General features: G+C 38.1%; 1 protein-coding gene across 1 annotated transcript; it reads right to left on the bottom strand.

Annotated features, from left to right (window-relative positions):
* Nucleotides 1–1,038: 1,038 nt before the first annotated feature.
* Nucleotides 1,039–20,134, bottom strand: LOC143025385 (FAS-associated factor 2-like). The gene is made up of 8 exons (XM_076184952.1): nucleotides 19,990–20,134; nucleotides 17,272–17,451; nucleotides 12,079–12,283; nucleotides 10,961–11,141; nucleotides 6,636–6,905; nucleotides 5,501–5,717; nucleotides 2,178–2,320; nucleotides 1,039–2,032 (listed from the first exon to the last, which is right to left on the bottom strand). Exons 1-8 carry the CDS (start codon nucleotides 20,056–20,058, stop codon nucleotides 1,897–1,899), a joined length of 1,401 nt encoding a protein of 466 aa, XP_076041067.1. The 5' UTR covers nucleotides 20,059–20,134; the 3' UTR covers nucleotides 1,039–1,896.
* Between the last annotated feature and the right edge of the window lie 7,149 nt (nucleotides 20,135–27,283).

Here is a 27,283-nt window from a genome sequence, read left to right as displayed (position 1 = left end):
ATTATTTAAACAGGCTTGTTTTTACAGTTTTTAACTATGACCTCATGTTGATCATTATTTTTGAACCAGTAATTCTTTTCTGTCCACTTTCTCCAAACCTGTTTCCAGTTTAAATATCATTACCATGTCACCTCTCTTTGTTCTCCAATATTTTCTCATATATCACATCATTTAGACCAAGGATCATCTTGGTTGCCACCTTTGCATTCTCTAAATTTTTTTACATCTTTATTTAAATATGGTGACCACATCACTGCTGCATATTCGTCTGGGCCATATTAAGCTGTATATGATTTTCTTCATAATGTCCTCATCCATATTGTGAAATGCCACTCTTATTCAACAAATTGCAGACATCTTGTTTCTTTTATAGGTGCGCTTCAGGTGATAGGTTGTCTTTATAATATGAGGTCCTTTTCTTCCTTTGCTTTTGTTATTGTTCCATCTCCCATTTCGTAATCAATTGAAACGCTTTTCTTACTATGGCCTACTTCCAGTAATTTGCATTTCTTCATGTTAAAATTAATATTCCACTCCTGACTCTACTCATGTACTTTAGGGTCAACTCATACAAATGTGCTACTTTCAAAGGGATGACATTCATGATTGGAGTGAAAAATAAACAGTTAAAAGCCAAATCACTATAAAAAATAATGAAGAACGAAAGGAAAACAAAGAACAATTATTTCTCTAAAAACAAGTCCCCATACCACCAAAAGCTAGTAGTCTTGAGTAGAGCTCACCCTTGACCCCTGTAGCTTTAATCAAACTTCCTACACTGAGCACTATGGAGACTTGTTTTGTAGACTAGACTTACTATACAGGTAACCTGTTTCTTCATATTAACAATCTTACCAAATATACGGTCTATTTCTGTAGTTTATCCATAAACAACCAGTACTGGAGACTTTAAATGATCATTGTCAGCACATCATGGTACGTTAGTAAATGAATGTTGTTTTGCATCATCAGCACCATCTATTGGTACAACATCACACCATTAATGAAAAAAGAAGGGCAGTAAAAACAAAAGAAAAATATACGGTACTGACGGAATTTTATTTGAAAAAGTTTGTTCATATGGAGCACACGTTACAATAATTATAACAAACACTTTACATAAAAAAAAAAATACATCAGAAACTAGGGCCACCTTTTACACAAGGTATATGAAAAACTCTAGGTTTTTTGGCCACAAATACGGAGTCAACTTTTACATAAAGCTGGCTATAAATTGAAGATATATGGAGGCTATTATATTCTTCCATCATGCCATTAATATTTACAAGGAACATTACAGGGGCCAAAACTGAGCTGGTTACTTTTCTCCAATTCAACTTTTCATCTCTTATTACTGTTCTTGTACATCTGTCCTTCAAGAAATCTTTTTATCAATTCTATTATGTTTCAAATGAGGCCTCCTATGTTTTCTAATTTCCATATCAATCTCTTGTGTGGCACTTTGTCAAAGGCTTTTTCCAAGTCCAAATCTACACTCCACTCATCCCTGTCATGCACCACATCAGTTATTCTTAAGTAGAAACTTAGCTAGTTTGAAATACAGAATTTTCCTTCTCTGAATCTAAAGTGACTGTTTATTAATATTCCTAGCTGTTCCAAATGTTTCATCCATCTATCCTTTACTATTATACATTTTCACTGTTACACTAGTTAAGGACACAGTTCTATAATTTAGCAGTACCTCTCTGTTACCTCCTTTGTAAACTGGTACCACATTTGCTGATTTCCAGTCAAATGGTGTACATGTGTATATTATGTGTGTGTGTGCTTGTGTGTTTTAAGTCCCTAACCAATCTGAGATGCATCCCAATTAGCTCAAACCAATACAACCATTACAATAAGCTCAATATTCAAATTTTCTGACTAATGGAAAACCTATGCATCCAAGTCAGTAACAAACAACATACTACGAGAAGGAAGTTTGAATTGTTTAAATGTGGGTGGCACTGGGTTGTCTGCTGTTGGTTCACATGGCACTACTTGTCGAGGGAAATTGGTTGTCACTTGGAACCTAAGGCAATACAGGAGAAAAAAAAAAAAAATGACTATGGTACATCAAATACACTTGAAATTTGTTTCTTAAATGACAAGTTAATTTATGTATTCACTATTGCAACATTTCATTAAGTACTGCATACTGAAAATATGATACCTACCTGTCTGGAGAGTCTGGATGGCAGAAGATATAGTAGTAGAGACACTTTAAGCTATGGGTCTCCAAAAAGCGCCTCTCCAGTCTTTTTCCATCTGGTAACTTGGCCATTATTTGTACGACTCCTGCCTGCCCTTCTTCAGGCTCCTGGAAATAATCAGGCAAAACATCTATTTCTTTGAGGCAAACTTTCATTACATTGACACTGCAACAACCATTCCTGATTTACATATTCTTTCCTTAATTTTCACATGGAGTGCAACTTCATTAAATGCATTTGCAACTATATACAAATACCAACCTTTTCTATTCAAACAGTTTAATGATTTTCTTTGATATCAAGTGCTTTTATTAATATTCACAGAAACCTCTTTTCTTCAACAGGTATCTCAATATCTATTATAGACAACCAACCTAGTCAGTTCAATTATTTTGTTCTGCCTGATACCGCAAGATTTAATTCAATTTAGAGAAATATTTTATCTTCAAATAGTTTACTACCATATTTCACCAATGGGTGATGAAAATGGAGGAGAAATAAGAAAAGATGAGGTGCAAGTAGTTATTAAAATGATGAGAGAAGGTAAGGCACCTGGGCTAGATGGGTGTTATGCAGTCTCAATAAGGGAGGTACAGTAATATCGGACTGGCTAGTGAGGTTGTTTAATGTGTGTCTAAGGGAGGGGAGAGTACCAGACAACTGGAGGAGTGCCTGTAAAGTTCCACTTTACAAGGGAAAAGGGATCAAGAGTGTAGTAGTTTCAGAGGGGTCAGTTTGTGAGTGTGGTTGGGAAGGCTTATGAGAAGGTTTTGAGAGGATTAGTAGAGGAACAGAGGGAATAATTGGTGAGAACAATAAGGGTTTACGAAAGGTAGGGGTTGCATGGATCAGATTTTTGTAGTAAGACAGATATGTGATAAAGCTTTAGCAAAAGGTAAGGATGTTTTATTGGGTCTTTATGAATTTGGAGAAGGTTTATGACAAAATGGACAGGAAGGCACTGTGGGAGGTTTTGAAGATATATGGGATTAGGGGAAAGCTGTTAAGGGCAGTCAAAAGTTTTTACAAGAGTGGTAGAGCTTGTGTTAGAATTAGAAATGGAGAGCGAGTGGTTTGAAGTAAAGGTGGGACTGCTTCAGGGATGCGTCATGTCATCATAGCTATTCATTGTGTAAATGCATGGGGTGGTGTGGGAGGTTAAGACAAGGGTGATGGGCAGGGGATTGGAGATGGTTAAAGAAAATGGAGAAAAGTGGGAGGTGTGCCAGCTGTTGTTTGCTAATGACACTGCACTTGTGGCAGGGACAGAGGGGGAATTAAAGGAGTTAGTGACAGTTTGAGAGGGTATGCAATAGGAGAAAGTTGAAGATAAATGTGGGTAAAAGGTGACAAGATGTACAAGGGGAGAGGGCAGCAACAATTTGGAAGCGAGTCTTAAAGGAGAGAGGCTGGAGGAAGTTGATAGTTTTAAGTATTTGGGGTCATATGTGGTTGGAAAAGGAGGGGAGGTGGAGGTTAATTGTAGGTCGAGAGAAGCAAGTAAGTGCCTTGGGGAATTAAAGTGTTATGATAAATAGGCATTTGGGAATGGATGCAAAGAAGGGATTATATGAAGGGGTGATTGTGCTGACAGCACTGTATGGGGCAGACCCATGGAATTCAAGAGAAAAGTATGAATGTTTTAGAGATGAAATGTCTGAGAAATATGGTAGGGGTTACAAGGTTGTATAGAGTGAGAAACAAGGTGAGGAGGACAGCAGGGGTGATAAAAAAAAATGGAAGATGAGGTTCATAAAAAAGTATTGGGATGGTTTGGACACATGGAAAGAATGAATGAAGAAAGATTAGTAAAAGAGGGGCACAAGACCGAGATGGATGGCGTGAACATGAGGGGAGCAACTGAGGATGAGATGGAGGGATGGATGGGGTGAAAGGGGCATTAGCAGGGAAGGGAGAAGGCAGGAAATATGGGTGAGTAGAAAATGGCTGTATATAGATGATTCTGTGATAAAAGGAGCGAGATGAGGGATTATGGAGTGGTTACATGTGAATGATATCTTGACACATCTGAAAGTGATTTCTCCTCATCTATTTTTCTACATGAGGGTGTGGAGAGGGGGGGTTGCCAATTAAGTGAAATGGCCTTGCTGTGGATGTGCTGTGTCTTGCAGGATACAGGGATGACCCACCATCCAAGAGGAGCTAAGATGAGAGGGAGGAAAGGGTAGGGAGGAAATTACTTTGGCTACCTACATGGTAAGTAGGGGGAAAAGCCTTTGGTATATAGATAGAATACGGACAGGAAAATAGCTATGCACATGGGGTCCATCTTTTTGTTTTCATCAACCAAACTTAATTTCAAACTCTTTAATATTTCATGATTATTATACAGTATTGTGGCAGTGTTTATTTGCAAATGATTCCCAAACAGAAGATTTTAGGAACAAAAGAGCATCAGACATGGACCACATTTTTCAAAAACCATATTGAACAGGCAACAGGCCTCTCTTTAAGTACCATACATGCCTTACATTTACCATCTTTTCTGACAATTTACAAATGGAAGAGGTTTTGTAAATGGGACGATAAATGGTCACCAACTGATGGTCTTTTCCAGGTTTTGGGGTTGGGACAATTACAGCAACACCCCAAGAATACAGAAAGCCACCAGTATTCCAAATAAAGTTGAAAAGGTCTAATAAAAAGGAATAGAATGTCATCAAGGTCTGGTGACAAATCAATGCACTGTGACAGAGCTATCTTTTGTTCCGAGATGGAAAAGGGGACATAAGATTCACCCTTAATGCAAAGTTAATTCCACAAGATTCCAAATGGTATTGATGGTGCACCATAGGCAAGTTAGGATCTTTTCTTGCAAACACTAGCAAAGTGATCTGCGAATTTGTCAGCAACCACTTTAGGATCAGTCACCATCTTACCAACACAAGACAATACAGGAGGGGTAAGTGAAAATTTCCCTAAGATTTTTCAAACTCGGTTCCATACTTGCATAAGTGTGGTCTGGGCTGTAATTGAAGAGATAGTCTTTCCAGGACATTCATTATGCATTCTCTAGGACTCGTCAAGCCTAAGCCTGTGCTAACCTGAAGGCATCCATGCACTGGGGGGTCCCTACAATGTCAGCGACCATGAGAGAAAGAAGCATGTTTCGCCTATACAGCACAAGGTTTGTATTGCACTATGCTTTTCCAGTATGATCAGCACCAAACAGGACCCTAGGTTGACAGGATTAATGGGAAAAGTATCCTTAAAATTCAAATTACTATTCTACGCATCCAGTTTTATTTACTAAGCTTACAACTTACCTCAGGAATTTCATCTGCCATTTCTACTTTAAGTTTCCTTATGTTCTCCTTTTGCTTCTGAACTTCCTCACGGGCTCTCCTTTCTTCTTCCTCTTGCCTCTCCAGTTCTTCCCGTTCCTGCTTTTTCTTCCTTTCTTTTGCCTGATCTGCCCGTAAGCTTTCCAAATATGCTTCATCTTGTTCTTGGCGCAATGCAGCTGTTTGTTCACGTTCCTGTCTGTAACATGAATAAAAAAGTTTCATTTGCAAGTACATGAAATCACACAGAATGCAATCCTGCAAGTAAAACAAAATCCCAAAAACTATCATTCATTTGGAAGCCAAAAATTTGCATAATCATACTCTTGGACTGTATGAAAATTATATTTTTGTTGAAATCGGCTCAGCAAACACAAGTATGACCATCAATCAATTTGTTGCCCCAGATCTTTCTTGCAGGAGATCCACGACTCCCAAGTAACTGGCAACAGCCACTGATTTGGTCCATAATTCACTCAAAGAAGATATCTTGTGTTGCTGTCTGGGTAGAGTGAGACAAGGGCACTACAGGATGTACAGTACTACCTCTCATTAACGGGCTAAAAGGGGGGTAACGGTGTCCGTTGATGTGAATAATCCGTTGATTTAGAGTGGTTTTTGGGTGGCATAGTGATTGCACAGCACTAAACAACAGTACCAAAAACACCGAAAACACAGCTAATTAATATCTGTTAATAAGAGGTAGTACTGTATTTAATGTCTTCTGTGCGGTAGCTGTGTTGATACTATTTTCACGCAAGGGTTGTGGCTTGAACATAGATATACCAATGTAATTTCTGTCCCAAAAGTCCAAGCACACTGGGCAAAGGTGACTCCTTCAGCTGCAGCTATGCCCCTCCTAGCATAGGCTCCTTACACTTACACCTAGTATTAGTGCTGTCATTCACCTACATTAACCTTTGTTAAAAAGGTATAATCTTGTGTGTAGATCTCTAACAGTGAACCAAGGCAACAGACTGACTGGTTGTTTATTTTGACTAATGGCAGGTTATTTTTTTCAGCTGAATAAAATCCCTAATTGCCTACAAGGTTAGGTAATTTTCCCTCTGTACCTTTAGATGGAAGTGTATAGAAATACAAAAAAAAAATTACTGACCTGTCTGCCCTAGCAACCACAAGGTAGGCTTCATTCTCTCTCACAATGGACTGTAGACGTGTGATTAAACTGTCTGCTGTACATGGTCCCTCAAGCTTGGCAACTGCTGTCATACGTCCGTCACGAAGCACAATCATGGCCAGGAAAGGATAGGCATTCTCACGAAGAGCTTGTGAAACTCTGTACCCTTCAGGAGTTGTGACAGAGCAAGCCCAGAAAACTAAATTGTTGTTGATGTACTCCAGAAGTGCAGCATTTGATAATGTGTTCCTGTTAATATTGTTACAGAAATATAGAGAAAAATCCCTTAGCATGTATATCTATACAAAAACATAATGATAACACTGGTTTACAGAGAAATTGAGGCAAGCATAAAAATAGTTGTTATAGCCTAATTTTGAGGTGCTGATTTCAGATTTGAAACCAGTTTTCACTCATCACCTCTAGTTTTTGAGATATACATGTACATAAATGTGTACATGCATTCAGGGCTACCAGATGTGTCCTATATAGGACATTGTGTGTGTTTTTTAATTAGAAATTTTAGGAATTGTGGTCTTTTTAGAAAATTTACATGTCCTATTTTTACTAAAAGCATCTGGCAACCCTGACATGCAATGCGGGTGGGTACACCAGTAGCCTACTGGCGGTGAGAGCAGAAGGTTATTGCTGCTCGACATTCATGTTACACAACCATTTTATATGTTGGATACATGTTTATATTATGATTTTGTGACAATTCACATAACCATATATATGATCAATGTTAATTTTGTTTTCCAGATTTTTGTGAGGTGATACATATCTCTACAATGGCTTCAGGCAATTCAAAATACTGAAGATGCATCAATAAGGCAAATTTATTCTGCAACAAAGTGGCCTTTAACTTTGCTGTCCCGATGGTCTGGAGAGAGCCATGAAGCTATGCAGATGATTGTTATTTTTGTCTGACAAATACAAATTGTTTCAATACTTCTAGAAAAAAGATCAAATATCCCAACCTTCCCTCAGCTATGAGACCTGTTCTTCATTCAGATGATCTCCCTGTCCCTACACCTCCAGCAAATAAGAATCTTCTTCCTTCATCAGTTGAAGAAATGGCTTCAGTGGAAGAATCTGCCAAGTCAATCTCTTCTGAAGACAATGTCTCCGTTTATTCAGGAGCAAGTGGCAACGAGCCCCACTGGATCGCACAGGAAGACCTGAATGACCTTGCCTGTGATTTATTTCTATCTAAGCAGTTGTCAGAGCTCCTGCCATCCCGGATTAAGCAGTGGAACCTGGTCAAGGCAGATGTAAGGATCACCAGTTTCAGGACATGGAACAAAGACTTCGCTTCATTATTCGACATGGAAAACAGGTTGTGCTACTGCACAAATGTCTGGTTTGTTCACCTTCCTTGGTTTCCTACACAATACCTCAGACTGGCATCTTCTCATAGACTCTTCCAAGCAAAGACTCAAGTCTGTGCTCCAGCACAATTGGAATAAATACCTCGGCATTCCCAGTGCCCACTCAGTCCATCTGTAGGAGTCATATGATAATATGGAGCTCCATTTAGCTGTCAAGTACAACCAGTACCAGTGGAGTTTCTGTGGTGACCTCAAGGTCATTGGACTCCTTATGGGTATGCAAGCGGGCTTCACAAAGTACTGTTGCTTTCTCTGTCTCTGGGACAGTTGGGCTGTGTCTAAACACTACAAGCAGAAGGATTGGGGATCTAGGAGCACTTTCATGCCTAGTGAACACAAGTGTCCAAGAAAATCCTCTGGTGGAGATGAACAAGGTGCTTCTTCCCCCTCTTCATATCAAGCCTGGTTTAATGAAGAATTTCGTGAAGGCCATGGACAAAAATGGCACTGCCTTCTAACACTCTGTTCCCAGCTCTGAGTTCTGCTGAGCTCAAGGAGGGCATCTTCGATGGACCTCAGATCCAAGAGGTGCTGAAGGACAAGGACTTTGAGGAGCTTCTTATCTTAAAGGAACTGAGAGTATGGGAAGCATTTAAGTCAGTCTGCAATGGCTTCCTTGGTAACACACAGGTACCAGATTACCAAGAGTGTATTGAGAAACTGTTACAGGCTTATGAGGATATGGGATGCTGAATGTCACTCAAAATTCACTTTCTCCACTCCCACCTCAACTTCTTCCCTCCGAACCACGGAGCAGTGAGTGCATGGAGAAAGGTTCCACCAAGATTTACTAAGACAGAGAGTAACTATCAAGGCAAGTGAAACCCCAGCATGATGGGGGACTTCTGTTGGATGCTTTTGCATGATATCCTAGAGGCAAAGTACACAAAATCATAAAAAAAAAGAGAGAAAAACAAAAAAACTCACTTCTATCTGTCTGCTGTACTAGATTTGTGTGTATTGTATTATCCAAATAATTTAGTTCCATCAGTGTTCTGTATGTTTTTTTTTCTGTAATATGCCTTTGTAATAGATATAATAAACACATTATATTTTGAATTTATATGCAGTATAATTAAAAGGGGACATGTGAAAACAAAAAAACTAGAGGTGATTGAGCAACTGTTCAGAAATTTGAATTCACCACATCAAAATTAGTAAAAAAAAATAATAAAAAAAATATTTACATCCTTGCTTCCAAACATTTTTTTTTTTTTTTTTTTTGTAAACCAGTGTAATTGTTGCTTTGTGTTTCACTGCCTGTAAACCCTACAGCCTTGTAGTGGCTAGCAATAGTCCTTGGCTCCTCCCATATATTTCTCTGGGGGAAAAACTTTGGACTTCATGTCTTGTATGGGACAGCTTATATACCACTAGTTAAGATATAAGGAGACAGTTAAAATTTCTGACCTAAGAGGCGGAGAATTTGAGAGAGATTGTTTATTTGGATGAGTGGAAGGAAGAAGAGCAAAATAAAGGCGGTGAATACATGAACACCCACATAAACTATGTTGGAGGAAAGTGGATGGTGGCACAGATGGTGAGGCTGACAGAAGATATGGAAAGTTGGCACTCCAGGTTCAACGTCATGTGACAATCACTTCCAAGAGGTAAGGAAAGGGTGTCAGTTGTCAGCACTCATATGTAAAGGTGGAGGAAATAGTCAAATCTGACGGATATTTTAGGCCAGTCACGAGCCTTAGTGTCAGCCTCTCAGAGTCAGGTAGAGGTAATGGTGTCAATGAGGAGCTAAGGCGCGAGGGACAATGAATGGGTTTTTGGACGAGTACAGGGTGGGTGTATGATTTGATTTGGCCACCCTCATTATACTGGAGAAATGGCCTTTTGGTATAGGTTTGTATCATTATTAATTATTATCATTATAGATGAAATGGGTGGAAGTGGATTTATGCCTTTGACTACCTCCCTTGTATATGCTGCTGCATCATCATCATCATCATCAATAATAATAAGAAGAAGATGAAAAAGAAGAAGACGATCATCATCATCATCAATCATCATCAACTACTCCATTGCTCCCGAGTGGCTTTCAACAGCCACTGGATTAGCCTAAATGTGACTCAATGAAGAGATATTGTACTGTTTGTGAAGGGTGAGAATGGGACAGTGTAGGCTGAGGGGTTCTGTATCTTCTGGGTGGTGACTGAATTTGGGACAATTTGAGCCTACTGTCTGGCCTATTCTATGGTGGCACTGTTTCAATGCTGGATGATGGGCTGAATGTAGCTATGCTAATATGGTTTCTGTTTGTCAAGGGGAAAGATTTCTTGGATGAGCTGATACCTGGCAGGGTTAGGTTAAGTAGTTTGAGGGTCAAACTTGGAGTATTTGTTTTAGGATCCAATTGTGTATGTGTTCTTGTATGAATGTAGCGTGTGGTTCAGGTAGTTGGTTATTATCATTATTACTGTGTAATATTAACTGCTATCCTTAAACTCTAAGGAAGAAAATAAAATGTCTAAAATCATAACATTGGGCCTCCGTTCCATGAAAAAAAGTAAATATATCCTCCTCCTAGAAACAAAATTATATTTAAGGTCACATCAACACAATGTATTTACTGTTCCTTAGCCTAAAAAACTAGATACACTCTCTTTAAAAGTATCCAAAAATAATGTTTATACCAAATGATCCACTGATTGTATGTTTCTAGGAAATAGCAAAGCCCTACATCCAGATAATATATCTTAATTTATTATGCACAGATGCTACATGTATTCCTACTGTTATCTACCAATCCTACCACAACATAAGTACCCAAACAACAAGAACTGTACTTTTCATCTTGACATATATCAGAACCCCATTTCCAGACAACTTTTTTGAGAGTATACATCTCTCTCAATATTTACAAATACCTATAGTACAAATCATCACAAAATTTGTGTGTACCTGCAAAACTCTGGTGTGTCTTGGTGGTCTCCACAATGAAGGTACACCAGGAGGAACTTCAGCGCTGACTTGGCATGAGCAAGGGCTTGGGTGTAGGAACCCTGGAAGAAGGCAGGATGCTCAATGCCATAGCTTCCTTCAAATTCACTCACAAAACTGAGGACATCACCTAGTGGATCAGCTGTAAAGCAATGCATAAGCACATAAAAAAGAAATATCTAAATGTATGCTTTATATATCCTTAGAACGCTAACTGCACTAGGGATACTAATGGAATGAAATTATAAGAAAATTTTTGAAAGCCAATAGTGACATTCCATGCAACTTCAACAGATATTGACAAAATTATAAAAAAAAATTCTTCCATACCTATACTACTATCACATTTCACAAAACTTCAATATATAGATTCATAGTACATTAATATAAAATATACAAATACATATGAGAAAATTGGAAAGAATTCAAAGAGCAGTGACAAAAATGGCACCTATACTATCAAATTTGATATACGAACAAAGATTGGAGAAATTACATCTATCAAAACTGGAACAGAGAAGAGAAAGAGGTGATTTGTTGACCATTTACAGAATTATGAAAGGGATGGAAATTTTTGAGACGACTTATTAAAATGGGACAGACGAGAAACAAGAGGACACGAGAAGAAGCTAAACAAGGACAGTTACAGAAGAGATTTGAAAAAGAATAGCTTCCCACATAGAGTGATTGATGTCTGGAACAAACTAAATGAAGAAACAGTGAGTGCCAAAACTATACAAGATTTTAAGAATAAACTGGATGAGGAGAGATACAAAAATGGGTCACTATGAGCATAGCTCTCTTCCCGTAAAATACAACTAGGTAAATACACACACACACTCCCATGTCATATGAGGAGAGACTGGCTAAATTCATTACATCTTGATCTAAGGTGTGTTTCCCCATATTTAAGGTGTCAGATAACAATGATAATTAGCTTTTCATGATTTAAAGAAGGAATGAATGAATGTAAGGAGTAAGACAAGAGTGAAAGGGGTGAGAATTTTTTGCTCATGCCTATCTACTTTTTAAGAAATATGGCATACAGATTAGAAAAAAAAAACATATTGCCTACTCACATCGACGAGGAGATGGGTAGATGATGCTGTAGAGAAAACGTAGAGGAGATGAAAGCGATGTGAAGGCGACAAAGAGGGGTAGAGTTAGGAAGTAAAATATCCAACTTATTGTTCCCCCCTGCGGCCTCGATGGTAGGAGATTCCAAAAACTTCTTGGCTGTTGTGCATCAATGTGCATATTATTTGCAGTTCCATTCACTGTGGGCTGTAAAACATAAAACAAAACAAAAAACATGTATATATGTACATTTCTATATAACAAGGGCTTCCTCCTCCTCATAAGAAAGGTAGCCAAATCAATGGTATGCACCCACTCCTGTCCACTCCTCTTCCAACTACCACCCTTGTTCCCCTCTCATCTTAGCTCCTCCTGGATGAAGGGTCATCTCTGTCTCCTGCCCTCTGCCCAGGTCAGAAGCAATGCACCAAGGTTGCTTCACATACATTGTGATCTCCATTCCCCTTCCCCTCATGTGGAAAATAGAGAAGATGGGAAGGAATCCCTACTGACTGAGTCAAATAATCATCCATTCAGAACCATCCTCCACTCACTCCCATACCCTGCCATCCCACAGACATTACCCTCTTGCTCAAAGCCCCTTACCCCCATCCATCCATCTTGTCCTTGGTTATCCCCTCAAGTTCACTCCATGCACCCCTGCTTTCCCCACCTCTTTTGATAATCTTTCTTCACTCATTCTTTCCATGTGTCCAAACCATCCCAATAATCTTTCATCAGCCCTATCTACCAGCTCCCTTTCCACCCCCTCTACCCTCATTTCTCACTCTATCCAACCTTGTAACCCCTAAAATACTTTTAACCACTTCCATATGGTGACGCCTACGTAGGCGTCATGAGGAGCAAGTGAGTATACGCGATGATGCCGACGTCGGCGTCTTGATTATATTTATTGTAGTCGTACCTACGTAACCTCCATTCTCTCTAAACTGGCTTCATCATATTTTCTATGGTTATCAAAATTCACGGGTGAAAGAGAACGAACGATTGAGCACTGACTTTATTTTTTATAATGCGATTATTATGACGCAACATCGCACGTCAGGCAGCTAATGCTGCCAGACGTGCGATGTGCCCCGGAGTGAAGAGGTTAAGATACTTCATCTTAAACACATTTAAACTTCTCTTTTCTCTCTTAAATTACATGTCTCTGTCCCATAGAATGTTGTAGGCATGATCACCCCTTCACATAATCTTCTCTTTGCATCCATTTCTAGATGCCTATTTTTCATGACATTTTTCACTCCCATGAGATATTTATTTGCTTCTCTCAATTTACAGTTTGCCTCAACCCCCACTCCTCCAATTTGTGCCACATGCATCCCCAAATACTCAAATCTGTCCACTTCTCTTAATTGCTCTCGGTACTCAAGCTTCTTTTCCTTCATATTTGAAATATTTCGACAAATTATTTTGTAAAATTTTGTATATATAAATTTTATTTTCTTTTGTTGAATAAAATCTTGCACTGAACTGAACTGAACTGAAATATTCACTCTAAGCACGTCAAAACCTTTTGCCCTTTTCATTTTCCCCCAACTATCATTCACTCACTAATTTCCACTAACAATTATCTGATATTCCCCCACTCTCTTCCCTAAGAACATGGACATCCAGAACTCTTCCTATATTTCCTTTGCATATTACTACATGTATAAGTACAGTGAAGCTCAGATTATCCAGTGCCCAACAGAATGGCAATCCTGATATAATGACACCTTCTGACAAGCCCTATTAAAAAAATATAAATATTAATACATGGCAATGCCAATACAGAGCAACTTCACTTAACGAGCATAATTCATTCCCGAATCTTACTCGTAATGCAAAACACTCATTAAACCATTCAATACGATGACAACTACATAGGTGTCATGAGCCGTGAGTGGGTATATGAAGATGCCGGCAATGGAGTCTTGATTATATTTATTTTGTAGTTATAGCTGAGTGACCCCCCATATTCTGTGAACTTGCTTGATCATATTTTCTGTGGTTATTAATATTCAAAGTGAAAGAGAATAAGTAATACAGCTGTAACTTTATATTTTATAATGCGAGTATTGTGATGCATCATTGTACATCAGGCAGCTGATGCTGCCTGCGAGAATTTGACTTGTATTGAAAAGGTTAAGTGAAACAATTATTCCCAAAGGAAACAATGTAAGATATGATAATGCATCCTATGCTTAACAACAAATGCCCAAAAGTAACTTGCAATATCTAAAATAGCTTTTTTTAAATAATTAATGCATAAAAAAAAAATTAATGTACAGTAAATTAAACTGGGAAAGAAAAAATAATCAGTTTAAAATGTATATATATATACATATATAAGACTGAAGGTGGAAGAAGCAGACGAGGATTAATGGAAGAATTTCACGCTTTAACGTTTCGACCCGCAGCTTTGTGATCAAGACCCTGCGGGTCGAAACGTTAAAGCGTCAAATTCTCCCATTAATCCTCGTCTGCTTCTTCCACCTTCAGTCTTATTTGTCATAATATAGTCAACATATATATATATATATATATACTATTACAATTTACAAAAAAAAAGAAGGTAGCTCCTGGTGCAAGGGAGATGGAGACAGGTACGATTATTGAGATGGAGGAGAATCTTAAACCAAGGGAGATTCCTCTTCACTCACTGCTATAATAGTCTCGACTGATTCACTAGCTTTAAATATTTTAGAAACACTGGCACATCTGGCACTTTCTTTAGAATCCTTTATCACTAGAAAGTTGTCTTGAGACATTTATTTTTATCTATTCTTCAAAATTTGGCAAAAATGTGACACAGCATTATTATTAAATAAATTTGTAGCAAGCATAGCCACTGCCTTATCAGGATGATACTTCTCAATGTATAATGAGACAATTTCCCATGCTTCAAGAATCTCCTTTACTGTACTGGAAGGTTATCACTCTGCTGAGGCTGTTACCTCCTCTTCCCCTGACGAAATCTCATCCACAACTTCTTGCTGTGAAACAGAATGCAACTCCATAAGCTTTTTGGTGGTCAGATCCTGTCTATGCTCCACCACAAGTTCGTCATGTCACTGTTATTCACCTCCAGCCCCATGATCTTGGCCAAGGACACAATCTCATCAACTACAGGCTCCACAGACATGGACTTAAACCCCTCAAAGTTACGTTAGACAACGCTGTCTAACCAAAGCTTTTTTCAAGCAAAAATAGGGGTTCTCTCGGCAACCCCCTCCCATCCCTAGTTGATCATCTCGACGCAGGCAACGATGTGGAAGTGATCTATCCAAAACTCTCTGAGAGTGAGATTGGTCCCCTTAGTCACCTCAAAACTATGTTCAAAGAGCACTTTAGTGTAAAGCTTCTTAAAGTTTGAGATAACCTGCTGGTCCATGGAGTGGTTTTGGGAGGCATGAACTGGATCTTGATGAATTGAAATTCATTAAGGTCATCTTCTAGACCTGGAGGATGGGCAGGAGTGTTGTCCATAACAAGCAAGACATGAAGTGGCAGATTCACCTCCAGCAAATATTTTTTCACAGATGGACCAAACACCTCACTGATCTAATCAGTAAAAAGATCACGTGTCACCCAAGCCTTGCTGTTGGACCTCCACATCACACTTAGCCTGCTCTTCTGGACTACACTTCTTGAAGGCTCATGGCTTTTCTGAATGGTAAACAACCAGTGGTTTCACTTTCAAATCGCTGCTTGCACTGGCTCAAAACAGCAGTGCGAGATGGTCTTTCATTGGTTTGTGGCCAGGCAATGCCTTCTCCTCCACTGTTACATAGGTTCGGTTTGGCAACTTCCAGAAAAGATCCATCTTGTCGCAGTTAAAATCCCACTGTGACAGGTAACCCTCAGAATCCACAAGCTTCTTTATACAGTACTACCCTTCATTAACGAACTAAAAGGGGGGTAATGGTGTCCGTTGATGTGAATAATCCGATGATTTGGAGTGGTTTTTGGGTGGCATAGTGATTGCACGCACTAAACAACAGCACCAAAAACAGCAAAAACACCGCAAACACGGCTAATTAACATCCGTTAATGAGAGATCTCACTGTATTTCCAATCAAGTTCTCTGCTGCCTTTGTGTCAGACCTTCCTGTATCGCTGTGCCTCACAATGATGTGGATGCTGGCTCTTCTTGTAAACTTCTTGAGCAACCCACAGTTTGCCTTGAATGCTTCTTTGTCCATTGCTGCTTCTGGCATTTTCTTAATGATGTCGGCAAAAACTACTTTCGCCTTCTCACATATGATGCTCGTTAGTAGTGTTGCCTTGCATTTACTTCTTGTCGATTCATATGACAAGCAACCTTTCAATACTATCAAGAATACGTGGCCATTGCATTAATATTCTTGCTGCTCCCTTTGAAGCATCTATCTTCTTAACCTCTTCAATATGAGTCAAATATTCAAACACACGTTAGCTGCCTGACGTACGATAATGCATCACGATACGTGCATTATAGAATATAGTTACAGCTGTTATACTCATTCTTATTCACCTAGAATGTTTGTAACCAATGAAAAAGTGATCAAGCCTGTTCACAGAATAAGAAGGTCACTCGGCTGCAACTACAAAATATAATCAGGAACATGATGCTACCATCCTCATATACTCACTCATGCCTCATGACACCTCCGTTGCATCACAATACCTGCATTATAAAATATAAAGTCATTGCTCATTAACTCATTCTCTTTCACTCTGAGTAATAATAAACAGAAAACACAATCAAGCCAGTTCACAGAATTTAGAGGTCACTCAGCTACAATTACATACATAGATATACAATGGGCTTTTTTCCCCTTAACAAGGGAGGTAGCCAAAAAACAAATGCATAAAAACCACTCCTACCCATTCCATCCCTACCACACTCCACCCTCTTCCCTCCCTCTTATCTTGACACCTCCTGCATGATGGGTCATCCCTGCATCTTGTCCACTGCTCTGGGTCAGAAGCAGTGTCGCAAGACACAAGCTACAACTACAAAATAAATATAATCAGAACACCAACACTGGCATCCTCATATGTATAACCACTCGCACCTCATGACACCTGTGTAGGTGTCATCGTATGGAAGATTAAAAAAGAGGTTCAAAACCGTACACAGCAATTCCTAAATATCTAAGAAAATCTAATAAAATAAATAATAAAATTCATAAATTTTGCTAAAGCACCTGAACTTGAGGCAGTGGGTGAAGATGCGGGTGTGGGTGTGGATGAGCTTGTGGTTGAGGTGGTGTGGGTGGTGGTGAATCTTGCAATGCTAAATGATCTTGTACAGCTGACTCGAGGTTCCAGTCACGCTGTTCAAGCATTGATCTCGCCATAGATACATCTTCTGTTCCTGTCACCTCCTGGAAAGAAATAGAATCAGTTATGAAAATGATATGAAAATTCTTGTGAAAACAATTGAAATAGTTCCCTGCTCTAAGAAAAATAATGATAATGATACCCTGTACGGGGTATTGGCTGCATGTTATTGTGGCAGAGTAGCATGCAGTTGATACTTTGGGGTCTATATGGGGCGCCCCTACGGACCAGAGCCACACATCATTTTGTCTGAGATAGAGGAAAACTCTGTTCATAGAGAAATAATGACACTTTTATACTATTACTGTCTCTCTGTTATGCTGTCCCCCAACCCGTTGTTACTGTCCTGTACCATTTCCCTGAATATTCATTTCCTTTTTTTGCCTACCCTGTGGTGGGGGAAGAGAATGCTACCACCAAGTCTTTCCACTTGAGTCATAACAGGCAACAAAAAATGGGATGGGGGATGGAATTAGGAGCCCTACTACCTGTAGCCCCACAGGGGACATTCCTAAAAAAAGTAAAGGCATAAGAGGGTCTGGGAGTTTTCCAACCAGTACCCTAAGGTTTGGGTCTTTTAATGTGCATGGATGTGGTACAGATGAGAGTAAAAGGGAAGAGATAGGCAGTATGTTTGTGAGAAAGATGGATGTGCTGGCTCTGAGTGAAACTAAAATGAAAGGGAAGGGCGAGTGTAAGTTTGGGAGTATAGCTGGGAGGTACCCAAAGCTCTCGAAGTATTCATTTAATTTACTCTACAAAGCCTCCCTCTTCTCTTCATTTTCCTCACTACCAGGACAATATATCCATAATAGCCCTTATCTCCTACTTCAAATTCACCTTTACACATACTGTCTCATCCCTTACCAGCAGAGCCACTCCTCCCCTTCCTCACCCATAGATTAAAGCTATGTCAATATTGTTATCTTCTCACTTTTGTCTTCTCTATAAGGGCATGAAACATGTACATTTTGGTGGGTATCTAAGTAGCTCAAGTCAAGAACTTGTGAATTTCCTTGCTGACCCTAAAATTCTATGAGGCAAAATCCAGTCTGATATATATATATATATATATATATATATATATATGGGAAAGCTGGAGGGGGAAACACGGGTCTTTATCTGATTATCGAGTTTATTCCTGACCGGTTTCGCTTACAATAGCTATTGTAAGCGAAACCGGTCAGGAATAAACTCGATAATCAGATAAAGACCCGTGTTTCCCCCTCCACCTTTCCCATAATTTGTCCCAATGTCTCTACATATATATATATATATATATATATATATATATATATATATATATATATATATATATATATATTAGAAATGCACACCTATACAATATAGCTTTAGAAAATTAAATATTAATTTTGTAAATTATAATACATCAATGCAATATTCTTCTTGCCAGAAATCATTAACAGAAAACATTGCTAAAAGCTGTGCACAAATGAAAGAAGTCACGTTGACTCCTTTAGACGCTATCTTTGTTTTGATGACCTCTAGAATTACAGATATATTAATAAATACAGGTTAGGTTAGGTAGGTAGGTTAGAATAGATGAATTCATCATTTTATAATTTCTTCTAGCTCTATATCTACCAAAACAAAGATCTCAAGCAGTCAAATTACCTCAATTTGTCTGTGTATAGCTTTTAGCAACTTTTTCTATTATTGACTTCTGACAAGGAGAAGTCAAGATGAGAGGGAGGGAGGGGGGAATCAGTGGGAGTGGAATATGTGGGGATGGAATGGGTGGGAGTGGATTTTATGCCTTTGTTTTTTGGCTACTTCCCTTGTTAGGGGGATATTGCCATTGGTATATGTATGCATGTATTATTTAATTTTCTATTGCTATATTGTGTTGGTGTGCATATTTTAAAATTTACAATTTTTTTCATCTAACAACATTTTGTGATTACATAAGTGCCACAGATAGAAACCACCAAAAGAATATAATATTATCAGCATTTGTAATGATGACAAAAATTGTGCTTTTTCACACCAAAACATGATAGTGAAAAATATGGTATATTGGGAAAAATAATACATGTTCAACTTTGCTATGACCTTAAAAAAATCACAATGGAAAACAAATATAAAAACATTTATTTTGTAAAAACAATTACAGTGAACCTGGTGCCCCCAAGGAAGTAATGTACAACATATTGGTTCTGCTTCAGTAACACACAAACGCAATTTTTTTCCATTAGAAAGATCTAATTCTATGGAATAGGTTAGGTCAAGTTAGGTTGAGCTATTGGACAACTGTAGTTTTATGTCAAATACCCGTGTTTGCGTGATTCTGAAATTTTACCAAACTCACTTGCTACAACATACAATAAGATAATACTAACCTAGCACGAATACTATTACGAACTGTAGACCACTTTCACAACTTTACCAATATTATAATATAGTCACTAGTCTAGTGTTGGATGATAACGTGGAAACCCTAACTTCGACCACAAAATAAACATTAACTTCTTTACAGAGCCTACAGTTTGCACATTTTACACTACATAATTAAAAATATTACTTGATATATACTTAAAGCCATACCAGTTCATGTTTCTTACCTGAAACTGGACAATTTTCACCGTTTGCTCTTGTGACAGCTCTGCGTCGTCCGCCATATTTGTATACATTTCAACAGCTGATTCTCTTTAAAAAAGGAACATAACATTTCAAAATATCGTATCTTTTAAGCAAACCATCAACAGATTGCCTGCACCTACGGTTACCGAAACAATATATTATATATCTCATATTCGTGAATTATCTACAGGACAGCATAATCATACCATTACTGGGTGTGATACTCTATTTAAACTTAATTTATCGTAACTCCAGAGGGTGTATGATCTCTGACCTGTCGTATTTTTTGCCACTTCTCTAAAACAAATGTTGCACAATATATGCATTTATTTAGTCAATATGAAGTATAATAATCTTGAGTACTTGTGACATGACATCACTCCAAATATGAAACAACTACAAATGGAACTTTGATGGACTACTGTAGAATTACTTTGATAAATTGAGATTAAAGTGTAAATTCCGGACTCATTGATCTTTGATCAACAATATCTGTACCCAATTAGACTTTTCTGTCTAAAGTCATGCAGAATATATTACTGGGAGCATATTTCAAGAGTAAACCCCGATGAACGAACTGCCTATAAATTGTTCTATATCACAAATGCATCCTTATATTTCAAAGTGACATAGTTGAGATGACAGATGAGGGGAAGTTTGGCGTCACACTCACTGGGTTTGAGTACCGATGCATTTACTGTTGTTCACAAAAATAATAATAATGACTAAAAATGAATAAAATAGTAATACTAATAATAACAATAACAAAACAACAACAATAATGATAATAATGATAATTATGGTGATAACGAGAATGATGATAAAAATAATTATAATAGTAATAATGATGATAATGGCAATGATGATGATGATAATAATAATAATGATAATAATTATAACAATAATAACAATAATGATAACAATGATAATAACAATTATAATTATAATAATAATAAAATATTGGTTTTATGGTGGCGTTGCATTTATCTCTCTTCTGTTCTTAATTTAGGTTCGCGGGGCTGGCAGCCACCCGGACCTCAACCTTGCAGCTGTCCGGAATAGTTCATATATAAGCTCACGAGACGGTGTTCTCTGTCCACGTTATACCATTGTTAGGAATAGCGATACCCAAAGATCAGTTAGGGTAGACATCCCTGGACCTTAGCTCCACGGGGAGGGCGTGCCTTCAGGAAGCTGAGGGTTGCTTCGGAAGGGTGAGGTGCCGAGTCAATCTTTCCGAGGTGGGGCATGAGCTCAAGACTTACTAAGGAAATGCAAACAGCAATAGACCTATTGGTGCTTACGGGGTTGTTTGTGAATTGAAAAGGGGGTGTAAACAGTTAAGAACCACTGACTTAATTTAAGTGTTTGAGCTCATGATACTGAGATATAACTTAGACTGGGGTTAGACTCCATATATATATATATATATATATATATATATATATATATATATATATATATATATACATATGTGTGTGTGGTGTGCGTATTCACCTCGGATCTGCTGCAGTCTCTGTCGAGACAACCAGACATCACCCTACGGCAGTGAGCTCAGAGCTCATTATTTGCCGATCTCTGGGTAGGTCTGAGACCACTCACACACCACACACCGGGACAGCAAGGTCACAACTCCTTGACTAACGTCCCGTACCTACTCACTGCTAGGTGAACAGGGGTTACACGTGAAAGGAGACAAACCCAACTTATCTCCGCCCGGCCGGGGAATCGAACCCCGGTTCTCTGTCTTGTGAGGCCAGTGCTTTACCAATCCGCCACCGAGCCGTGTGTGTGTGTGTATTAGAAAGCCATTTGTATTTAAACTCGACATGAACGGGTAATTTGTTCTAAAAAATACAATGCTGTTAAAAATATACTTCCATTTAGTGTGTTCCGTTTGTAATAAGAAGGGACATCTGAAACGTGTTTGTAGGTTGAATTTGGCCATGAGTTATCAGTATAAAAGCAGTGATTTACGAAAGTCTTCTAAGGAAAAGTGGAAGAACAAGAGAAAATTAAATGTGTTGGCTAAGGATGGTGAAGGTCTACCAGAAAAACGTGATAGACAGTTGTTTATAGTTTGAGAGACAGTGGAGGTAAGGAAAAAGAAAATTAAGTCCTTAATATTAAAACCAAGATTATGGTGGATTGTGACGGAGTATATCTGTTCCTTTTGAAGTAGGTAGTGGTGCTGGAGTTTTAACTTTAGATTATGATTATATTCAAAGGTTGAGGTTACCAGTAGAGTATTGTAATAAACTGCTAAAGGCTTTATAATATTTACAGATGAATATTTTGATACACGGGTATGTAGATTTTTGTATATAGAAGATCAGTACATTCTCCCACAGGAAAAACACCACCTGATATGATGTTTTATAAGAATTTTCAAAGTTTGATTGAAAGAATAATTAAAACCTCAGGAAAAGAGACATATAAAATGAATGTAAGGTTGTAACAGCAAAATACAAGGTGGATGATGCTGTGTTTGTTAGAAAATATCCCCAGGGAAGTACTTGAGAAGGTAAAATAATTGAAGTGCTTCCAGTGTGAAACTTTTTAGTGTAATTTGGATAAGGCGTACTGTTCAATTTATGCCTTGTTTAGAAGAGTGTATTGTACTTAAAAATATCAGATGTTTAATAAAGGGTTCCAGTGTTCCTGACGACAATTGTGCTCACGATTCAGAGGTTGGTGTAAACCAGTCTGGTAGTTACATGGACAATTGAGGTTTTTTGATAAAATTCCACCCTCTGATAATTCAAGTTCTATAGACTTCCCTTTGTCAGAACCAATAAAATTGAGAAGATCTGGCAGAGTAGTGGAAACCCCCAGATAGGTTAAATTTGTCATTTCCATTCCAATGGGAAGGGATGTGATTTATTGGCGTTTTCATTAGAAAATGTAATTTGATCTCTTGTACACATTCTGTGATTTCCAAGTGCTTTTGTGGGGTTCAATTTTGTCCCGGTTTTCAAATGCCTTTGTAAGATTCGATCCTGCCCCCGGCCATTACTTCAGCCGGGATGGCTCTATTATGTTCAGAGCAAAATGCCCAAGTGAACCATCTTCCATGCTTTGTTAGTGGGTGCCTGGGTATGCGTATCAGGACAATTTCCACCGGAGGACAAAATCCCCCTGGGATAATTGCCCCCCTAGGACAATTACCCCTTGATGTCAATTTCCCCCGTTGACATTTGAATGATATACACCAATATGGCTCGCAGTTTAATAATCTAAAGTCTCTCTGTTGTTATAGGCCTATATTATATATACTATTTGTATCGGCAAAATCTAAACATCTAAGACAATAAGCGGATCTGTATTGAACCTTGTGTCACTAATTTTTTTATCGTAGTTTAATAATCTAGTCTCTGTGTTGTTATATATTATATATACTATTTGTATCGGTAAAATATAAAACTTTAAGACGATAAGTGGAGTCTGTATTAAACCTGTGATTATTTTTTTTTTATAGATTCTAGAGTTTAGAAGTGCACAGTAAACAGTATTTAAGCTTAATGCTAATCGCGTTAGGGATTCACTCTGTTGAACTCATTACCTTTTGAAGTGGTTTATTCCTGGTGAGTTTCGGATTTTTTTCCACAACCCATGAGCATGCAGTTAATTAAGAGTGAAAAAATACGTAACAAATTAGTGTTTGAAGGTTATATATATGTCAACCAAAAGGATTTAGCACATGGTGTTGTATCATGAGTGCGAACAACGCTGATATAAGGAATTGCCGCATTGCGTATAAGTTTTATAAAACTAAGCTTATTTTTATTTTTTGGAACTAAATGTATTTTCACTCTTTGGCTTTATAAACGATTTTTTTTAAATAAAATTAGCTTTGTATTTGTATTTTTTCAATTGTCAACGGGGGAAATTGACATCAAGGGATAATTGTCCTAGGGGCCAACTGTCCCAGGAGGCAATTGACAACGGGGGAAACTGTCCTAGACCCTGGGTATGGTACTTCCTTTTTATACACCTAATAATCTGATTTTACTAGCATCCTGTTACCTTTCACTAGTCTCAATCACGATGAAACACGTGTTATTGTTATACTTTAGCTGTGGCTAATAAGTTAACCTAAGCATAAGGTCACGTGGGAGAAACCCCTCAGTTATTTTTTCAGTCTTGTGTTCAAATAAGGTAGGTGAAATTCCACCTATATTTTAAGAAAAAAAAATTGCGGTTTGGCACTATATATATATATATATATATATATATATATATATATATATACTGTATATATATACATATATATATATATACATATATATATATGCATATATATATATGTATATATATATATATATATATATATATATATATATAGATATATATAGTATTTACAAAGCCGTAAAAATAACAATAACATGTATATTCTGGACTGATATTCAATATACAGTAGTATGCATCAGGTTGGACTATTTCATACAAAAAATGCAAGAGCTCCTTATCGTGGGAGGGGTGGGGTAGTCCAAGATCTAAGAATATAAGGTCTAACCACTTCCGACCGAATTCCAGCGGTTAGACCTGTTTACTTAGACCTTGGGGTAGTCTGTCCCAACTCCTACACCCACCCCCGGCTCGAAAGTTTTTTTTTTCAGACTCCACTCACATATCTGGTTTAAATCTTCTTCCAAGAAACTCTACTATTTACTGGGCAGTTTTTGTAGCTTTAGTGCTCCGGAGGGTCGGTTTTGGATCCTTAGATGCTTGACCCCTAGGTCTTTTTCTTGCTCTGATTTCTGAAGCTGGTCACCGTTCATGGAATATTCATTACAATCATATTTGTTAAATATATGCAATACTTTACATTCATCAGTGTTAAATTCAATTTACTATTTATTGCACAACTTAACTAAGCAATGTAAGTTATACTGTAGTTTGTCCTATACATTACAGATTTTACTAGTAATTTTAGTGTCGTCCGCAAAATTCTATATTTTACATACCAGACCACAATCCATATAATTTACACGAATCAAAAAAAGAATCTGACAAAGCACAGATCCCTGGGGGAACATCGCTCATTCCATCATTCCAGTTGGATGAATTTCCATTGATTACAACTCATTGTTTTCTCTCCGTTTGTCTATTTTTGACACAATTATGAACATTACATGTGATGCCTTGTGAGTGCAATATACTGACTAGCAGATTGTGCGGGGGCCGTATCAAACGCTTTTCAGAAACCGAAGTATTTTTTATCGTCTGATTTGCTTTCGTCATACATACTAAAACATTTAAAAATCAAGGAGGTATGTAAAACACGAACATTTTCTAAATTCGTACAGTATTTTATTTATTTTAGGTTCAAGGAAGGCATATCTTTTAATGGGAGTTACATTAGCCAATTTCCATTTTCGACTAAGTTGCCAGAAGTTAAGGGTTTGAATAAAATTATTAATGATGTATAAATGTCTATTTAGCTTCTTTTAAAATCCTTGTGAAAATCTGGTCTGCTTCTGGTGTTTTATTTGGTTTATCAGTTTGATGTGCAGTTTCAACTTCAGCAACAGAGAAGTTAGCTATTGTTTTATCATTACTATTTATCAATATTATTCTGAGAGCTTCTATTGTGATATGGTTCGGATAAGCCAGGGAAATGAAACTCGCAATAACACTAAGCACTCGGGCCTTTAATGAACTCTAAACTCGTAAAGGAAAAACCTAAGAGCGAAGGGGAACTTGAAGCTTGGAGAGGACTGTTGCTTGGAGGGGAGAGCTGCTTGAAGAGAAGTACTGCTTGGAGAGGAGAGCTGCTTGAAGATGTCGTGTCCTGGAGTGAACTGAATTCTGAATTCCTAGTTAAGACCACCCGCTTGCGCGGGATCGGTTTTTGTGGGAGGGGAAGAATGTCTGTAAGAAAATGAAAAGATAGTAGTGTATAAAAGAGGGCTATTGCCACCGGGCGATTTAGCGAGCGATTAGGGGCTGTTGGTGGTCGTGGCTCGGGAGAAATGGACTGGGAACTTGGACGGCGGCGCCGACGCAGGGATTAAAAACAGATTATAATCACCAAAAGTTCAGAAAATGGTAGGAGGCGTAGTAGGAAAGGTGGAAAAACGGAAAAATCTTTAGTGGGAGGTAAACTGAAATGAGATGTAGTATAAGAGAAAGTTCGAAAGGAAGCGAATTTTAGTCCCTTGAGCGAGAAGTAGGCATCCTACATTTTTTTTCCCCTCGGGTGGATTATGCGGGAGTCAGGTGGGAAGTATCAAAATATAGTTTAGGCAATAAAACCAGCTCAGAGAGGGACTGTGAAAAGGATTACCCAATCAGGCAGAGGATAAACTAAAACTTTACTGTACAAACAGCAGAAGCATAAAAGTTATTTGCTCTGAGGTAAAGCATGCATGGAAATTTGATATAGCAATTACTGAATCCCGGATCAACATGGCTGATAGAGATTCCCTTCCGGAAATCGAGATAGGTGTAGAGTTGGAGGCATGTGGCATTCCAGGGCTATTGCAATGAATTGCAGGCTGGCAAAACATTGTAAGGCTAATGGATGGGCATTTGTCGACAACTGGGATCGTTTTTATGGTAAGAATCATCTATATACAAGGGATGAGGTGCACTTGTCATCTAAAAGATTTTGGCTCAGTGCTGAATCCCTTGAGCGAGAAGTAGGCATCCTACATTTTGTTTCCTCGGGTGGATTATGTGGGAGTCAGGTGGGAAGTATCAGAATATAGTTTAGGCAATAGAACCAGCTCAGAGAAGGTCTGTGAAAAGGATTACCTAACCAGGCAGAGGATAAACTAAAAGTTTACTATACAAACAGAAGCATAATAAAAGTTATTTGCTGCAAGGTAGAAGGAGGCGTAGAGTTGGAGGCATGTGACATTCCAGGGCTATTGCAATGAATTGCAGGGTGGCAAAACATTGTAAGGCTAATGGATGGGTATTTGTCGACAAGTGGGATCGCTTTTACGGTAAGAATCATCTATATACAAGGGATGAGATGCACCTGTCACCTAAAAGATTTTGACTCAGTGCTGGATCCCTTGAGTGAGAGGTAGGCATCCTACATATATATATATATATTTTTTTTTTCTTTTTTCTTTTTTCCTCAGGTGGATTATGTGGGAGTCAGGTGGGAAGTATTGGAAGTGATATATTTTATGGTGAAAGGCACTTTGGGTTGATTTGCAAGATTTATCTACCATGTGTGCATTCCCAGAATGCCATATACCTTTAATCTACTAATATTTTTTGTGCATAGCTGCATTATTTTTGTTGATGGTGAAGGTTATG

The sequence above is a fragment of the Oratosquilla oratoria genome, chromosome 5 (genome assembly GCF_046742065.1).
Source record: "Oratosquilla oratoria isolate Oo_2021 chromosome 5, ASM4674206v1, whole genome shotgun sequence".
NCBI lineage: Eukaryota > Metazoa > Arthropoda > Malacostraca > Stomatopoda > Squillidae > Oratosquilla > Oratosquilla oratoria.
Note: the sequence above shows the minus strand (reverse complement) of the source record. Positions and strands in the feature narration are given on the sequence as shown.

Excerpts from the sequence above, each read along its gene's own strand:
- LOC143025385 (XM_076184952.1), bottom strand. The coding sequence starts at position 20,058 with ATGTATACAAATATGGCGGACGACGCAGAGCTGTCACAAGAGCAAACG. Across the intron at positions 17,452-19,989 it reads TGAAAATTGTCCAGTTTCAG|GAGGTGACAGGAACAGAAGA; the intron begins GTAAGAAACATG and ends ATTTCTTTCCAG. Across the intron at positions 2,033-2,177 it reads CATCCAGACTCTCCAGACAG|GTTCCAAGTGACAACCAATT; the intron begins GTAGGTATCATA and ends GTATTGCCTTAG.